The 19,853-nt window shown below is 40.5% G+C and overlaps 1 protein-coding gene across 12 annotated transcripts in view; it reads left to right on the forward strand.

The window, feature by feature from the left end:
* Positions 1 to 19,853, forward strand: part of LOC110843569 (protein sickie) — a 163,378-nt gene that overhangs the window by 108,065 nt on the left and 35,460 nt on the right. For all 12 annotated transcript variants that reach the window (XM_035848225.1, XM_035848229.1, XM_022089536.2 and 9 more), the window contains 2 exons: positions 247 to 371; positions 836 to 984. In XM_035848225.1, the coding sequence (XP_035704118.1) occupies positions 247 to 371; positions 836 to 984 (274 nt within the window). The remainder of the gene's footprint in view (positions 1 to 246; positions 372 to 835; positions 985 to 19,853) is intronic.

A 19,853-nucleotide genomic window follows, 5' to 3' on the forward strand; every position in this document is an offset into this window, starting at 1 on the left:
ATTGATGTAAGACTATGAGTTCTAATCATTGCTACCAAAACAGTCATTTCGTTATATTAATTCCATGTGTCAATATTTTAGTGTATTGGGGACAATCTGTCCGACTGCATTGTTTCTAAATAATATAATTCCATGCTCCAATTCCTTCTTGAACGATAAATAATCCCATCAGTTGAATGAATTTCCTTTTTAGTAATAATCGACTTGCAGCAAGGTTTGTTAATGGATTTTGAATTATGTTATCAGATTATGCGGCAACCTGGGCGATGGATACTCATCATCGTCACCCGGACAGAATGTGCGCCTTAGCATGTCGCCATACACCAGCACCACCGGATTTCTTGGAAAAATTTCGACCAAGGAGGATGAAAGTGAGTGTCCAGAACAATTGTTGTATCAGTCATATTACCATTTTTTCTATTTTTCAGTAGTTATGTGAACCCGTATGATCTGGATAAGTCAGTTGTTGAAAGTTGGCTCTCTTGTGTGGGCATCATGACTATTGAATGAGTCAGACTTATTCTTGCACTATGCAATTCAGCCAATAATCAACAATATACAAGGAATGTATAATATGGGGACTTTTAGTCATCATTTTTTATTTATTTTGTGAATGAAATCTCTCAATTTATCTCACTTTCGTCTGAGAAACACTTTCTTTAGCGTCAGTGTCCCGGTGGTCTTCTTCTTTATGAGAGTGCAATAGTTGAATGAAGAAGATTTCAAAATTTGACATGACTCGTCTTTATTTATGATTATCCTGCATCCTTTCAAATATTTATGTGGGATTAGTGTCCTTATCCAATTTTATTTTCGCATTCCTTTCCCCTCACAGCCAACGCATCCTCGCTCAGCCTCGTGTCAACCTCGTCAATGTACAGCAGTCAGGAGGACAAGCAGGCGCACGAGGTACGGAAACTGCGACGGGACTTGGTCGAAGCGCAGGAAAAGGTCCAAACTCTCACCAATCAACTGTCGACTAATGTAAGAACTTCGACTTTAAAACAATTTCGCTTTTCATGAATGAATTGCATGCATGACAAGTAGAAAAATTCATAAAAAACTGCTCGGATGAGCATCATATCCCATTTCATAAGAAATTTCCACAACCCCACTCCTGACGGAAAGAACTTTCCGAGTGTTTACACAATCAGGAAACTTGTCTGGAAAAAGTTAACAGTTTTGATACATTGTGAAGAGGAGGATGATGAAGAAAATCAATTTGTTGTCAGTGGAATGATGGACAACACAATTTAAATCGAGTTGATGGACCGAACAGGGCAAAAAAGTTTGGTATGGCTCAAATCCTTCGTATCATCCCTAATCGCCATCATTCTCTGTCTACTTAACAAACTATTGTTATTATTGTTGGCTTCTTCTTCGTCTTCTTTAAGGTGTACGTACATAGGACGAGTGGGCAACATTGCTTGGCTTACCTTGGTTCCGACTTATCGTATTCATGCACTCCTTCCTACTCATCATATTGCTCAAGTTTATGTACAATGGCAGCATGGAATGGAGGAGTATAATCAAATTGGTGTACAAAAATTATTCCTTGGTCAACCTGGTCACGTACGTGGACTGTAATTTAGCATGGGGGAATACTTGAAGGCAGATTAATAACTTTTTGGGCCATCAAATTACACACATATCACAAGGCAGCAGCAGCATGAATGCATATATTATCTTAACGCTAACAGTTCTTAGGCCACGAATGACACGAGGGACTTGGACATTTCACTCGAAGGTGGGCAGGATGGACTAAGGCGAGCCCGTGATTTATGAGAATTATTTATAGCAATACATAGATCCAAAACCGAGGAGGATGCCGTAATACAAAAGAATTTCTTAATGATGGCGGAAAAGAAGATGTACATACAAAAAATCGATATCATCACATCGTATCTAATTCATACCCGTAGTTTCAACAGATTTATGACTCCATTCACATCTTAACAAAATTTTAATCTACATAATGCAATACCTTTTAATGGCGGATTTTCATAAGGTGGATCAAATGAAACCGCCCATTATAATTATGTTGCGTGTGATGCAATATGCAATATGCTTTAATAAATGGATACGTTTCCTAGTTGAATTTTTTTAAACTACTTTCATTTTGATCTGTTTTGACGGGGTAGAAGATATGTGATCTATGCGGTTCTTGTTTCGAGTCATGCTTGACCTTAATCATGATTACTTACCACCGGCACCATCATCATCATAATAACGATCATCATGATCACGTCGTGTAGCATAAGTTATTTTGGCCTGGAAATCAAACCTGGTTTGATCTTCGATGGTTTGCATTATGCAAAGTATCGGAATTCTGTCGTACTTGATCTCGGATTCTTAAACTATATTTATTTATGGTGCAATAAAACCTGATCATGGGAAACATGATAACCCAAAAAACTATATAAATTTAGGATATTTTATGTTCTGCGTATTGAATACATATTGAATCCATTTGAAACCTTGTGACATGAAGAAGACTTTTATGAATGCATTTGTGATAGATGATGGATTCATCTATCCGCCGCTATCAACATGATTCATCTCTGTGTAACTTGTAATAATATTCATGCTATCTCACTTGCAATCAAATCACAAGAGGTACCTACACACAATAACAAGTATAAATATAAAAGGAGGAGAAGAACCCAAGCCAAGTTTTGCAATGAACGAAACATAGATAGATGAAGATAGAAACATTATTTATAAGAAAATTTATGGCTGCATGTTCTTCATTCTGAAGAAGAAGACGCGCAGCATATTAGCATCCAATTCGCCTAAACCATTATTGCAAATTAAAGGTTAACGATGATGGATTATGGATTGTTCTGCACTAAAGAGGATGAGATGAATGTCCTGAGGAGATTTAAGTAATGCGGTTTGACCACCCCACAGGTCGATAGGAATATAAATGCTGAAATGTTAAGTTATTTATTGTACGAATCTCCATTTTTGATGGGCTATTTTTACTAAGAAAATTACGTGATTGGTTTTATGTTCCGAGAAATTGCACTATTTATAAAAAAGAACCTTTCACAACCTTATCATAGTCTGCCTCGTCTAAACAAAACATTCCTTGTTGTGCTTGTAAGAAAAGACTGCAATATGCAACGATGATACATGACTGACGGTGTGAAATGACGCTTTTCCTTAAAAGGATCCTCCATCTATTACATATTAACTCGATATGAGAGCAAGTGGTTCATTTACTTGTTTACTTTCCTCCATTGTCGTGCATAGAGATGGGTAAATTCGTAATTCAGTTGCTGCTCATTTATGTCCTCTCAGGATTACAAGGAGTTGGAATGGAGGATCAAGCATATTTTCGTAATTAGCGTAACGTATGAAATCCATCCGTTGTCATTTTGTATTATTTACACAAATGTGAAAAGACAAACAGTCGATCCGTGCAGCACTAATAATACCTCGTCCTAATCTCTGTTAATTGGTTTTCCCTCACTTACCACAGTCGTACATAAATATGAACAGCAGTCGTGTTCTCTTATCTTACCTAAAGTAACAAGCAAAACTTGGGTAACGGTTTTGACAATAATGTTACTTAATATTTTCGTATAGCAGGAGACGATGCCTGATGAATTATTACTTGGAGAGGAGCAAGGAGAGGTCTTGTTTAGCACCAAAGTGTTAACATTATGTTAATAAGTGAGAGAGAAGCATTTAAACGCAGATATTGTTTGTCTTGTAGTCCCGACGTTGGAAAAACCTCGCCATGAAAAACAACACAGGTCTTCTCGCTAGATTACTAGATTTTCGGGACAATGCAATGTAACGGAAGTTGGAAATTTTTATGACTTGTATGTATTAACTTATGCGTCGAATTGAGTGTGACACAAAAATGATGAAGGATGTCGGTTGATGGGCGAAGGGGTGCATATGTATTTTACAATTTACATCCTTGGCTAGAATGGAAACATGCAATTTACATACGCGGAAGAGTGATCATTACAGAAACGGCCACTTTCTCAATCTAGTATTTTTTTAAACTCAATTTTATTACACAGTTAATGCCCGTGAAGTTAACTTGATTTTAAGGCAATTTCTTCAGAGAAATTTAGTGATTTCCTGAAACAGCAGATTTCCTACAAGCTATTACATTAAGCCCCACCAACCAACCAACCAACTTTACGGACCCCACACAAACATACATCAACATCACATTGCATCTCCACACTTTAGTCTGCAGACTTATTTCACAAAGTAGGATTTATTGTTGGCAAAAGTTTTTCGCCGCTGCACAACCAGCCAGCCAGCCAAATTGACACAACAGGATGACACTTATCTTTTAATTTCTATAAATCATCAAATTTATCGCACATTGCGGGCAAGGATCCCAAAATCTTGCATTAGTCTCAACTGCTGTCGTGTAGTAGCAGGAGCATCTTCCTTCACATGTATCATGCCGACAAGTAACAAGATATTTTAATTATGTCAATTACCGATTTATTAAATCCGCCGTATCAAACCAACTGCTCATGCTCATGTGTCCAATTTTTTGCATCCGTTGTGTGTTGTGTGTCGTGTTTGCTTGACAAAACTAATTTGCAAAGGATGTTCGTTGTTATGAATATCAATAGAGAGAGGGTTGGAAGAAACGCGAAACGAGAAGAATTGCAGAATATGCTTGAATAAATGCACATGTTCAAACTTGAGCCATTCACTTTGTTTATACGAGACGATAACAAGAGTACGACGAGGAACGACACTTGGAATATTATTATTTCGCCCGACGACCGACCAACCAACCAACGGACGATTATCGTCGTCTTCCTTATTGTACATATGTACATCCACTTGCTAAAACTTTATTTTTATTTCATCGTACTTTACTTTTATTGCTGGTTTGAATTAAAATTCATCATGTTTGTTCCTCATGCGTACTTACGTATATGCAGTCTTGTTGATCATCATTATTCCTGTGGACTATCATCCTCCTTCAGATTGTGATTCCTTCCTTGACAAACCCACTGTCCACAAAGGCCAATCCAAGCCGTATAAATACTAGAGTTAAGTAGCGCTTGTCCAAATTAAACTCTTGGGTTACATTGGCCATTTGCTCTCCTAGTTTTTTTATACGAGGCCCAAGTCTGTTGTTTGTCTGCTCTTTGCATCTCATGAAAAATAGAAAAAAAACGTCTCTCTGGGTTAGAAACATGTGCCAGAATGCAGTTGCAGTTTTTGTCAAGTGAAAACCTAAAATAATGACGGATATAGTAAAAGGAAGTCGCAGAGATGGATGGATTCATTTTCACGCTGCGTTTTCTAAAACATTCACGCGACTTTCCGTAGTCGGATGAAATGATGTGCATCGGTTTTATCTGAAAATCAAGAACTCAAGGAGCAAAAGAAGTAGTGGAGAGATGTCGGATTTAAGTCTTGACGTGCGCCAGGAAGAATAACAAGCTATAATAAATCCATATGAAATTCTAGCAAGAACATAATGGAAACCGTTTAGTGGGCATAAGAAAAAGAAGTCGGCTAACAAATATGTACGTGGAGGATCGCGTGTGTGTGTCTGCATTGCATCATCATCATTGTCTTCTTCTTCTTGCCTTCCTTCATTTATATTTTGTCACTATTCCGACTGGCACATTGTTGAGGGGGAAGTATGCAAATTCATTTGCAACGTGTCATGTCAAACTTCTGATTTAAAGGAGTGTGCACAGTAAAAAGCGATGATTTTTTAATGAGCTAATTAGTAACAGATTTTGCAGGCGGCGGTTCCATCCATCGCATAGGGCATTGCATTGCATACTCTTTCCGGTTCTAAATATATTTGTACAGCAGAGAGATGAACAAAAGTTGTTCAAACCATTTCAGCATGAAGAGAACAGTAAAAAATTTAAGGCTGAAATGATGACTATTTGTTATTGACGAGGTGGCAAAGAGTTTTATTTATTAAGGAGAATAGAAAATATCAAGTTTACTAAATTTTTATTGTGAATTTGATCATAATTCGAGAAAGGTTTGAGTAATGAAAATGAATCTTGTAAAACCAACTTTATTCCTATTTTTTTCCGCAGTTTTACTATCTGCATTCTAACCTGTTCTCAATAAAAGGAAACCCACAGTGATGATAACGATGTTGCTACCTCCATCACACGTAATTACAAGCTGTTGGTGGCACATCGTTAACGTGCGTTAAATCAGGATTATTTTAAGAAAGATTTAAAAAGTTTATACCTCCCTCGTCATGAATGAAATCAACTTCGAACATATTATGTGCCCCATTCAGCAGCAGACGAAGAAAAAGTCGGGACTAGTTTTATTCAGCCTCCGCTACTAATCTCGAATCCAAATGTCATTAACCATGTCCCACAAAATAATGATAATGGTCTTTAATACTGAACGCAGTATTAAATATCAGACTGCTTACTCACGAAATGAAATGAAATGAAAGTGAGGTGTAGAAGAGTTTGGGTAATCTACGACATTTTGAAATACGATCTTCACTCCCAAACCAACCCACCTGAGATGATGAAATTTTGTAATAGTGTGATTTTGTGGGGAGGAAGTACTTTATGCCACAATTTAAAACAAAGCATGTGGTGGTGGCTGAATGCATGTGTACGTATTTTGGTCGTGATGTTATGTTGGCTTGGGTGCCCCATGAACTTGATAAGTCAGACTGAATTCCATCAGGGATAGCTTACGTAACTTTTAGGGAGCCATGCATAGTTCCGTTTCATGTTTCTCGTATCGGGGTTTGAATTTATATCTTGAAATTTGAGAGCAGCGAGAGGAAGACGACTTTCGAATCTGATTTCCCATGCAGCTAGCTATCTAGCTCTTTAGTATAATAAAAAACACCTTATTTAACGATTGTGGAGGAATTTTCATAAAATTCTTCGTTATAAATATGTTTACTTGTTAAACTAGCACGTACTTACGTACAAATAAGTATGTACATCCTAAATTTTACGCCTATGAAATGCATACAGAGAGGTGTAACTCGTATATATGCGATCATCATACTTATGTATGTGACACAAAATGCTGTTTGAATTACTGCACAACAAACACAAAAGTTTCAAGAATTATGGTATTGCGACTTTTATTGAGTTTTCGTCGTGTATTTTTTGCATTTTCATAGCCTTCTTTCTTCTGCAATCAAAGTTGATTTTGTCACGAGTAATAAAGTGTCAATCATGACGACGGAGCTGGCGAAGTATGGAAAATATTCGAAATAATTCCTTCCAGGTTGGTTCGCATTATTTGTTGTGACAAAGCCAAATCAAGTCGGACTGCACCAGGCATAGTTTAGCTTACGATTATTATTGTTCTTGCTGGAATGAAGGCTTGATATCATGAAACGACTCGAGTGATCTTTTACTAAATATGTATGTACTGTTTGTGAACTTGGGGTGATCTCTGCATGCAACAGTCATCAACATGAGCAGCCACGAGTAAAATAATGTTTACCAAAGGCAAGGTTATTTAAAGTCAGGTCCTATTTTTTGTGCAATTGACGGAGTGAGTGTTCTTGTTATGATTTGCCTTCTTATCTCGTCTCGTTTGCTCTGTTCGCGTTATTATTAACTGCAGCAGTACGATCACATACACATACGCAGCTCACGCACAGAACAAAAGTTCAAATTAAATGTCGTCATGCATAATACGAATCAATGATATCTGGGCAGTTATCTTGGCTAGCATAACCTCCAGTTGGGAGTTTGTTTAAGCCCAAAGTGTGCAATGTTCTGCTGACCATTTGAGTCTTGGAGTTAGGATTTGTACAGCAGAGAAGTAATATCAGCCTCAGCAGCAGCAGCAGAAGACAACATCAACTTGTTGTAATGTCTGCTGATTAAACGTATCAGGAGTTTTGGTTGGTTCGAGTCTCTCAGAACAGGATCAAATGTACTCGTGCTATCAATCACAAAAGCTTTCAAGCTGCGTTAATGCGAAAAAAGGGGAAAGAAAGAAATGTGACTACTCATTCGTTATAACTTGATTGGCATTTCATTTTATTGTATGGATTTTTAGAATGCAGACGAAACTAAGTAAAAACTGATGTGTCCCTTGATGAAAATTATGACACGTGTTTTTATCTCTGGAAAAAGGGATCATTTTTAAATTTCCATAATGTTCGACATTCCATGATTTGTTTCCTTTCGTCTCGTCTCGTCTCTGTTGAGCACTGTTGTTCTTCCTGCATTTCAAGAAAAGCTTTCATTTCGCACAAACATCATGTTCGACATTTGTTTTTCTCCGAGTAAATATAAGAACGAGAGATTAATAATATACAATATGCAAATGTGCACGTTTTTCCGTTGGCGTATTTCTTCTCCTTGTTCCGAAAAGGTTGATGTCATGTCAAATGTCAATTTCTCCTCTGCCTTCAGTCTGAAAACATTTGTAATTTCAATCCCCAAAATAGCAGGATTTTCTCTGCTTTGGTGTTCTCAAGTGGCAAAACCGCTGGTCTGATTCTGCATAAGCGGTTTCCATCGCCAAATAATCTCTCTGGATAAACATTTCTAGCACTCTACTCTCCAGCCAAGCAGTTTTCCAAACTTACAAACGCATGTATATTCCTCCAGGCGTCCCTCTGGAATTCTTTATCAAATCAATGGAATAATGGAAATAAGCTGGATGGAGCCAAGTAAAAAATAAGGCGAGTAAAGTGAGTGCGTATTGGGCCAACGCACACATAAGTTGGTGTTATCATCACGTCGAGCTCTTCCAGCATTTTGGTAAGAATTGGGCTTATCATCGTGAATGTGCGTGCGTGCATATGTATAAGCTCTGCGTAAACTTTTCATATTCCGTTTCAACTCATCAACATAATAGCGTGGCCAATCCAGCATCTCTTTCGCCGTATTTTCTGTGTGGGTGCGGAAGTCGTCTCTGCACCACTTTCTGCAATTTTACCACTCATTCGCCTCGACTTAATGTTATGTAAACAGTTGGAAAATGGGATGTGATCAATTTCTTGAACCACCGCAGCGGAAGTTTATTCATTCTTCCATCCACGACGAGGCTGAGGAGTGGGGGCCTTTTTCTAGATCCACGCACTACAAGCTGTGGCACACGACTCTTTCCAAGGAAATTGCCAATTATTTGCGCTCCTTCCTTTCGCAATATCGTCCCTGTTCCAGAACTGGGTTCTTACACGATAAGATTTTTTTCCTCCAAGAAACTAGAAACTTAATGCTTAATAAAAATTTATATCCAAATTGTTTCCATAAAAGTATTCCCTCTACTTTTTACCACTACTTTTCTAAACGACCTCACCCCAAATTTTAAAAATGGAACACTTATTGTTGTTGACCTGCGAAACAAATTTGTTCCTCTGCTATTTACAGTTTGCCGTGTATACATATGTATAAACTGCTATTTACAACGCGACTGTTTATTTATTTGCTCAGCATTAGTCAACGATTCGCCATTCCATTTGAGTTATTGTTGTTGGCAGAAACAACCTACGAGAAGAGAACGACTCGTTACTTCCTTTAATGGAAAGGCAAGTATATAAACCAGCTTTTTATCATTTGAGGAAGGAGCTACCTAGTGGACTGACGAGCATATGGCTCGCAATAAATAATACTAACGACGTGAGACACTTTGGGTTAAGTATTTATGACATAACGCTTAGCGAATAATATGCAAAAAAGGATTCGATAAAGTAGAAATTTATATAGAAAATTCATGTCATTCGATCCACGAGGAGCATTTGTCACGAATAAAATGCATTCACCAGGTTGCATTGTTTTTGCATTGTTTCGAATGGTGCTTGCTTGCGTGTCAATAATTGTGTCAGGATTCGAATGGCTTTGATAATTAAGTAAGTACAATTGTGACCAAGTCGAAGAAAGGCTGCCTGTTGATGATGTCGGGTCACACCACACCACCCAACAAGGAAATCGTACCGGGTTTCGCATTTTTCTTACACAATCCGCCGGAATTCCTGCTATTTTTTGTAGAGACGATATGTACGAATGTGTACATACGTTTCGAGAGTCAAAAAGATAAGATGGATAGGAATTGGTGTGGTGTGAGTGTTGTTAACGAGAGAGGGATGTGATAATGCATAATGGTTGCTTGGTGTGGCCTGGTTTCTTCTTTGTCTACTCGCCCAAAGTGCTTCTTCATGTTGTTTTGCCTTTCGAGATGGAAATTTTTTTCACAGTTTTTTGTTCCCCTAAAATAAAATGGTGTTTCCGTTGGAAAAGCTCCGGTTTGATTGATACCTTGGCTTTTTGGTCAGCCAAGGACTTGTTGTTCCGTGTGTGTAGTTTGTACTATTTAAGGGCAGTTTTGTTGATGTACATACAACATTGCATCAAAGTGAGTGACCGCTGTCTGTCTGTCAATGATGCTTATGTGTCGCCTGCGTGTTGTCGGTTACCTGGCTGGATTTTTATTATTTAGCGAGGGATACTATTATGACCCTTCTTCTTCGCTGATGTTACCAGTGGGGTAGTTAGTTTGCAGGCTGAAAGGATTTACAGAAATGATGCGGTTTTTCACTTGATTTTTATGTTTTACAACCAAATTCCATGAAAAGTGGAGCATGGATGATGGATATGGCGATGAGAGTCGAACTGTAACATACATAATGTACCGAAACTGAACAATTTTATGGTGGTATCAGTCATGTTGGAATGTTATGGGAATGGTTTTTTTTTCTTGATGTGCTGCATAATAAATATTTTAAAATGCTTAAATTTTACTAGCTTCGCAAGAGTACAACTTCCAGATCGCTGTCTATCGTGCACCACTGAGTCCATACGTTTACGTCCGCAAGCAAAGGTCAGATTGACCCATGTGGAACACATTTGTGTACATGCAAAACCTTTCGAGGATGAAATGAAGAGACATCGATTCTGCATTTGTATTTACATGTGTGCCATGCCACCCATCTAAATGCGGACTACATACCTGCATCATCACTTTATGCAAAGTTGGGCCTTCAATGAATATAAATCGTGTTTTTGTCAACCTTTCCAAACATCATTTTGCTGTGAGATGACTCACGCGTAATTTTGGAAACGGTTGGGTGTACATTCATGGGAATGGCGGATCAACTGTTGATTTGGCTTTATTGCCACTTTGCGTTCTAGATTCTAAGGTGGATGGATATTACTTATTATTCCTCCTGTTTTTGTCAGTTCTCTGTGATTGAGTTGAGAACAAGGGTACCTACCTACTTACCCAACCAACATGAATAGCAAACCAACTGTTCATCTACCTGTCATTTTTGGTCAAGGTCAAAAACATAAAGGTATATAGAAAACCGGCTCTAGTTTGTGAATCATACTAATAATTCTTGTACGTACATATGTACATTCAGATGTACCAAATATTGCATTGACATTTGTCCCTCTTTCAGGAAAACACTCTCGAGTTCGTTAGTAGTTATTTCAGTAATGAAGCAGGAGGTAAATAATGCCCAATACTTATCCTTTCTTTTCCAACATACGGCTTACTCTCCGGATTAGTACTGGATCTTGCGTTGGGGTGGAAAAGATATAAAAACTTAGTAAAAGTTTCTACCATTCATGACGATGGCGAAGTTCTTGGTCTTCTTCACTCACCAACCACACAAGGGAGTCGTTAAGTAGCTTGGAGTAAATAGTAAACCAAACTTTGGTAAATGGGGAAGATTCTGTGTACTATTGGCCGAATATGGGTTAACTAGCCCCGACTTTTTCCATACATCAACGGACCAACTAACTAACTATATTTACGGCTGGAAGTAGCAATATTTAACTTTTCCGGAGCATTTGCACTTGTTCATGATCACCATGTTTTTGTTGTTGGTTGCGTGCCTTAGGAAACAACGGTGAAGTTGCACAAGAAGGAGCTCATGAATAAGGGATTGAAAGTTTTGGTTTGGTCAGCAGCAGAAGACGAAGAATCCACCATCCCTCCCTTCGTCTTTTGGTATACTTTTCTCCCTCCGGGTGTTTTTGCCCAGCAGAAGAAGAAGAAGAGAGCTCAAGAGGTCTCCTCCTCGTCGTCGTCGACCACTTTTTGTATACACACAACACCATCCAAAGTCTGTAATTGTACTTGGACCATAATCTTCTTGAGACTTATTTAGATAGAGGCGAAGAAGGGTCCAAGTGGTTTCGTCGTGTCTGCTGGGCAAGGGTCGTAACTCGTCGAGGAGAGCTCGCATTGCGTAAAGTGTGGCTCACATTTCGTCCAAAGGCCTTTTCCACCTCAAGCCAGAGGTACGTTTCTTATGATGAGTCTGGCTGTGAAAATGACCTTTGTTTGGATTAGTCAGGGTTCTTTTACGAGTAGAAGACAGCAGCAGCAGCAGAAGTTGAGGTTGGGAGCATGGCAATAGTAATGAGCGAGGGAGACGAAGAAGAAGACAGCGTTTACAATCCAAATAGAACATCCCAACCAAAGACGTTGATGTCCAGTCGTAGTAAATGGCAGCAGTCGTGGCTTTTCTTTTCCTTGCGTCTGCACTTCTTCATCTTACCTTTCGCTCACTTAACTGCCAACCAACCGACCAACTCCTTCTTAAATTAGCCGACCATTTATTGTCAAAGTCGTCGTCTCGTGTGTGTGATGAGGGAGTCGTTCTGCTTATTTGGATTTGAACTTACCTGAAATAAAGCAGTGCAGCGGAGTGCAATTTATTGCAGTAAAATGCGAACAAACTATGAAATCCTGGATGCAGCTCGAATTCCTCAAACTGCATTTTCCTTCTTATCGTAGCCGCTCTGTTAGTACTCACGACGGAGCTCCATCACCGTAGCAAATAAGTGATCCAAGATCTTCTTTTTCTACTTTGGTACGACTTCAGAACGCGTAGTTCGTTCGTTGAGCATCCATTATAGCATTAGTTCCCGTAATATCGGCGTAAGAGGAGAGGTAAAATGATGGAAAATGTGAATGGCAGCCAACGAATATTCCTTTTTACATAAGCACCATCAGAAAGAGGGGTTTGGTCGACGGCTCCAACTTGTTTTGCCAGCAGTTGCTCCACGATCTTGCTTGCGAGAGGTTGTACTCTCGTTTTCTCGTCGGTCGTCAAGTGAGCCTTTGCATTCGCCTCGTCTCTCACAAAGTTTACGGTTCTCCGTTGGAGTCCTGTCCCTGTTCTTGTTGTATTGTATATAATATAAACTTGGAGAAAATCAAATTATGGAAGAAGGTGCTCTAATTCTCGCTGGCAAGGTGAAGCAAAGTAGCAGCACCATGATTATTTTTTGTTTGAAAATTGAGGTGAAGCCAAAAAAAGAGTTGTGAGTGGTTCCTACTTAGCAAAAGAGAACAGTGTATGCACAAGGACAAACGGAATTGTGTCGTGTTTACGAAAATGTGACCTTAACTTGAAACTCGATTTGGGCTAAAGTTTGGCAAACTCGCAGGACAAGCAAAGCTACCTAACTGGATTGAGATTGGTGTTATAAAACGACCGGAAAGAAAGTTATTGATTGTGGAGTGGATGGATGGATGAAATAACAATTTTAGCCCAGTTATGCACAATTCCTAATGCGTGCGTGGGGAGATATATATGTAACGGACATACATAACTAACTCTCTGACATAATAATAATAATAGCAAATTCCCCTGCTTTTAGTTTCCAAACTGTTCCACTGTTGCATTACAGCGTCACTCGTTCGTTTAGTACCAAATGGACGACCACAGTTTAGCCGATGTAGTGGTTCGTGGCGACGATAATGTTCTCTGTGGTTAGCAAAAGTTCACCGGTTATGAATGAATAAAGGAAACCATATTTTCCCATGCAATCTCTGGATACAAGTTCAACGGGCATACATAAGTGGCAGTGGGAGCTAACAAACCCTCCTTGTCTGCAGTGTCATTGTCTCCAATCCCATTCTTCCTCCTGTGCGTAAACAGTTTCACCCGAACAAAAGAGACTCCTCCGATTCAATGCCAATGCCAAAATATACTAGAACATGGATTTATTAGTTAATCTGATCACTCCCAACACATCATCATCGTGGGAAAATAGTGAAACGAGGCGAGGTTTGCTTTGAGCTTTAGTTGTCAAAACTTTTCCCAGTCTCAAAATGATGGAACTTCCATGTTTGAACCCTGTCGTTGTGGGTGTGGGTCAGTTGTCCACCTTTCACCCAGCCCCACCCACCACGTTGTCCATTTCTTCCTCCTCGTCCTCCTCGTCCTCGACTGGTGGGTGTGGTGGGGGGCCTGGAAGCAGTTCGGGCAGTGCGAGTGGCAGTGGGAGCAATCCTGGTCTGAATGCAAGAACCCCGTTAAGTTCCATCCCTCCCCCGAGCAACGCTGGGGGACAGAATCTCCTCAATGGGAGTGGCAGCAATGGTTCCATATACCAAATTCATGACGGGTTTGCCACCGTGCGGAAAAGAAAAGGTCCCACTGCCGCCTCCATTGCGATGCGACAACAGCAAGAATGCTATGATTTGGCACAACCAGCAAGTGCGATAGTTTCCGCCATGGCAGCCGCTCCAGGTCTCAAGAGCAATTTCGGACATGGGAAAAGACCAGGAAGTTTTATGCAAAAGGCTTCGTTTCGCCTGGGTTCTAGCAAAGATAAGAATAAGAATAGTGGCGGTGGCAGTAATGGCGTTGGTTCATCCTCCTCTAACTCAAATGGAAGTACCAAAAGTGGAAAGTTTAGTAGCAGCAACGGATCTGCCTCCTTGTTATCAACCCATCCCAGTATAAATTTAGGGGTGAAGTCGAACCATGCCGTTAATTCCTCCAAGAATGGGTTTAGTTTAATTCCGGTACGGAAGCAATCATCTTCCTCCTCGTCCGGATCACTTTCTCCACCAGCAACTTCTGCCACAACAACGGCAACCGTCCAGAACTCGGCACAAAAACAACAACATCAGGGAAATTTATCGCCACCCAATTCTTCCAACGGTGGTGGTGGTGGTAGTCACAAGGAAACAATGCAACCATCCACCTCCTCCTTTTCAGGTGGATATTGCCCCAACAGCAATAAAGGGAATGGATTAATTCTGAAGGATTACCGGAGAAATTCAGTCGCTACGTCTTCTCCCTGGGAAACTTCGGGCTCATCGCTTGACAATGTTTTTTCAATCTCGTCAGAAACACCCATTTTTCCAAATTCTGCTGACGCCGAGAAACCCGTGGCATATTCGGACATACACAAAGCACGCTTGAAACCCTCTTCATCCTCCGTGTCTTCCAACAACTCGAGTCTTGGGAGAAGGTTGAGACGTCTCGTGCTTCCAAATCGGATGAGTGTGCCCAACAATCACCCCTCTTCCACCTCCCCGAACGGTGGTGGTGGGGCTCAGCAACAAGACCTGGGTGTGGGTGGTGGTGGTGGGAGTAATCATTTACTAATGTGCAAATCTCCATCCGCTTCCGCTCTCTCCAGTGAGAATGGCGTGGATGGGATGAACAACCAGTATGGGATTGGTGGTGTAGTGTGTAACGGTGGTGGTGCCTCCATGGGTCGGCTTCGCAATTCTATTTCGGATAATAGCATTGTTGGAAGCAGTGGGGGCCCAGGGGTCCATTCGTATCACCATCAACAAAATGGTATCCAACAGAACGGGGGTCACCGGGGAGAGTTATTGTGCCACTCGAGCAACGGTCATTCACGGACCTTTCATCGGAGTTGCCTTCTCCCCAAAGCCCCCCAACTCGAACCCGTGATGGAGGACGGCATTCCGTGGCGTCAACCAAAGAAAGATATTCCTTGGTGGGAAATGGCCACGAGACGGGGACGATATCGCAGTTGTCCGATTCTCCAAGTGTCTCAACAGGTATATTACGCAGTAGTTTCACCCCGTTTATACTTTTTTTTATTTACTTGGGGTCCAGTTTCGAAACACAATGTGCCAGCATATTTATGCATACACGAATGCTCGTGAGTCTGACTGAAATTCTTTCGCTGTGTGCTAAAGAACCATCTGCGTTGGAATGATGAAGATCTTCTCCCCGCTGGTAGTTGTCCGTATGCTGGGAGCAGCTGAGGTCCATTCAGCTAGAGTTGTCTGTGTCAAGCTATAAGATTACACATTATTATCGTCATTAAGCCTTCGTCAGTTGGATGCTGCTGCTGTTAGGGTTCATCGAGGGTACTGTTGCTGCTCTTTGGACCAGAGTTGCTCATTTTCACAGTTTTTTCATCCTGTTGTTATTGTTACTCGAGGAAAAGAGGTTTGCTCTCTGGGTCCTTGTTTCAAGTGTTTTTCTTAAGAACATACAAATACGTGTGGTGGGACATGGATGAGAGCTATGTATTCAGCTAAGGGTGGTACTTGTCGGGTTAACCGGAATGTGCATTTTATACACTTTACATTTTATTAAGGCTACACACAGATTCTTCTGATGCTTTGCTGCTGTTGATAATTTCCTAAATTTTCGAGCCACCACTGACGACAAGAGAAACTAACTACTAGTCAGTCTCGTAAATAAATATGCATAGATTAAAGGGTAACATTTTTACCCATGAATGGGTGTGGTAGACTTTGCTTGGTGAGAAAATGGGTAGGTTGGAAGACACCTCGAAACCCAGGCAAAGTAAATTACACACTGTCTTCTCTTTGAGTTTGAGAAAATTGTCGAGATTTATCACAAGACAAAACGGAGAGGTCTTGTGTGCAGGCAGTATCACGTGGTGGTGGTTTGGTTTGGTTTGCGTGGTGGGGTTGGTGGTGTGTGGCTCTGGATCATTCTCACTTTTAAAGGAAATCATTAATTATTCTCCGGAAAGGAAATAAATTCTTGAGCGAGTGTGCAAGAGCGATGGTTGAGAAATTCTTGACATATTCCTGGACTCATACATACCTTATTCGTAGATGCACGGGCAGAGTTACATAAAATGCTAATTGGAATTAGGCAGATTTTGAAATATTGCTATTTCTTTTGGTATTGAGTTTGCATGTCGGTGCGCGTGGGTGGCATAATAACAGCCAACCAAACCTAGTTCGTCGTATTACCTCACTTTCTTTGCCTTAAATATGTATGTAGCCTCCTGCTTGTGAGTTCCAACAAGAATGAAAAAATGCCATTCTTGAGTAGAAACACATTTCGACCTGGACATCGACCTTGTCATATTTTATGTTTGCACGAGTAACATAATTCCAAATTGTGGATAAAAGTCATGGATTTGCTGCTGGTCGAGCATTATTACGGGCTCACTCCTCCAATTGAAGCCAAGGGATTAGAAACATTTATCCCATTCATTCAACCAACCTCTCTCAGCCCCTTTGGCTGGATTACACATTTTTTCAGCTGCTGAAAAGTGCACCATTTTTTGCATTTTGAGGCACTGCTGGAGCCTTTTCTATTTCATTTTTTCCCTTTTCTACTTATGATACATATGATTTGTTAAGGCTACAAATAGAGAAGGAACGAACGGACAATAATATTTCCGGGGAAGAAAATTAAATTGCTGAAAAACTCAAAGCTCTGCATTTTCCTTTCGTTTCATATTGATCCTTTATCATGAGAAGGACATCACACACCACGAGACGACATGGCAGGCATGCATACAACTCTCCTTACACACACACTAGATTGAAAGTTCCATCAGTTTCATCACGGAGGATGGACAGATAGATATCGATCCCTCGTACGTTGTCGAGAATTTGGTCAAGCCGTGTCCATTGTTGATTCTTGGCGCTGTTAAAGGTACCCACTCGGCTTCCATTGTGTCCAAAATCTAAATGGCTTGCAACACAGAAAAGAGTCCGAGAATAGGCGGCATTGTAGTGAGTCACGTTACGCAGCAAAATATAAGTTAATTATTTACGATGATGCATATGTTCGTCTTGGAATGTCTAACATAACCAGCGAAAGTTAGATTAATTCTTCCAAAATTACACACCCCAGACAAATTTATGCTTTATTTCCAAATGCGTTTTTTATTTGGTCAATTGTTTTGGCAATTGGGCTTTTGTCACGATGAACAGAATTTGTTCAGGACGCAGGGAAAAAATTGTTCCATTTTTCTTCTTTTTGCCCATGACATTACATTTCCATTCATGTCAAAGTCACTCGAGTCACTGTGTAATAATGTTTTCTGGAAGGAAGGACCTTCGCCTGGACACACCCGAGCTGCTGCTTTCTACTTATTTCTATTTGTTAAGTCGTTCTCAGACTAGTCGAGGAGTAGTAAAAGTGTCGTCGTCGTGTGGTAGAGTGTGGTGCACTTCATTGATTATTGTAATCCATTTCCATCCCACTTTGCATTGTTGATTGTGTTCTTCTTTGACTTGGGAATTGTAGATTGTGTTTCAGATACTTTGGTCGCATTGAAGTATTCGTGGTCACATTTCCCGTGAAGGATTTACCACACCTATTCGTCTCCATCATCATCGTCCCACAATACGAAACGAAAGTTTCCCTGGGGTAGAAATCCCAGATAATATTGTAGGCAGTAAGTATGGCGTTGATAACTAATGATAGTTCCAGTTCTCTCTGATGTTCTGTGGTGGTTCTCCCGAAGAGTGGGAGCACTTTGGGGTTGTGTGTATCATTACGTACTCTGCATGTATCTCAAGCCATCATATTATATAATGCGTATCAAGTGCTTTCATCAGCATTAGGGTCCCATTTCCTCCGCAATGGATGGAAGCAATCACCCCAACCAAAAGCTGTAGTCCGTAGTGAGATGTTTACCGTGGTGATTTATGACCTTGCAGGAGACCTTGATTAGATTTATTATTCAGTGTGAATACAAACACCAATTCTGGATGGTAATCAGGGACACTTTTCTCCAAAGCTACATATATTGTCCATGCATACGTCGCTACATAGCTCCTATCCCAAAACTATCGATTGTTATCCTCAACAATGACCTTTTTCTTGGCCTGCTTGCACACTCGTCCGAATTTTTAACCGTTTCTTCTGACAGGAAAAAGGACAAGACTAATTTATTTGATCCCCTTTTCACTAGAACGAATTTGTCCTGCAGTCGTCGTGTTCTATTTTTGATCGGAATGTGTAGCACAGTTACTCTGGCGGGTGGTGCTTGGCGGTGCATCAATTTCATGTCCAAACCTTTTAGTATCTCCTGGTAAACAATGTACGACGGACGACGACGACGGAGCGTGGCATATTTGCAGGACTTTTGGGTCGTCTGATTTATTAACGAGATTGCGTCTGACTTCCGCTGACCCGAACCATCCGCTGAATATTGCAGTACGTTTGGAGAGGTGTGTTTGCCCACTCAAGACTGGTTTCACATGGGTCAAAATGTCCAGTGTAATTTGCAAATGGTTCTCACCAACGAAGGGGATGCACAATCTTATGACAGGAACAGATTGGAGGACGAAAGGGTGCTGCTGCTGCTGCGAGTAAATTTTTTCCTGTAATAGCTTTATGCCCATTAAACATCCCATAACTTGGTTGAAAGTGAATAATAAGCTATATTTGTGAGGGAGGAGTACGCTACTTGCAAGATGCTGAATAGAGCTGCATGTTGTTCTCATGTAGAAGAAGGTTTATTTCTTTTCTTCCATCTTGCCATTCGTGTGTTGGACATATTTCCATTCCATCCGTTTTCAACTGGCTTCGGTCGGTGCTAAATGTCGAGAAGGCAAGGAATCACGCGATGCAATGCATGTTGTTCATCGGTCGGTCGGTCTGATGATCCCAGCAGCAGAACTCCCTTTCTAAGATAATAAATGAGTCCCCATTCTACAAATGTGTACACACACTTTTACTTTCCGCTATATACGCCTGCTTTACTTATTAGTTAGTCTCGGAGGATCGGAAACTTATGTTGACAAGAGAGAAATAGGAGAAGGTGGAGGAAAGCAGGACTGCCAACGACTGTTGGGTGTACAAAATGTGTAACGGTGGTCACCCTCCCTCGTCCAAAAAATCACCCCACATTTAGGGGAAATTTTCATAATTA

The sequence above is a fragment of the Folsomia candida genome, unplaced genomic scaffold, assembly GCF_002217175.1.
Source record: "Folsomia candida strain VU population unplaced genomic scaffold, ASM221717v1 Fcan01_Sc002, whole genome shotgun sequence".
Lineage (NCBI taxonomy): Eukaryota > Metazoa > Arthropoda > Collembola > Entomobryomorpha > Isotomidae > Folsomia > Folsomia candida.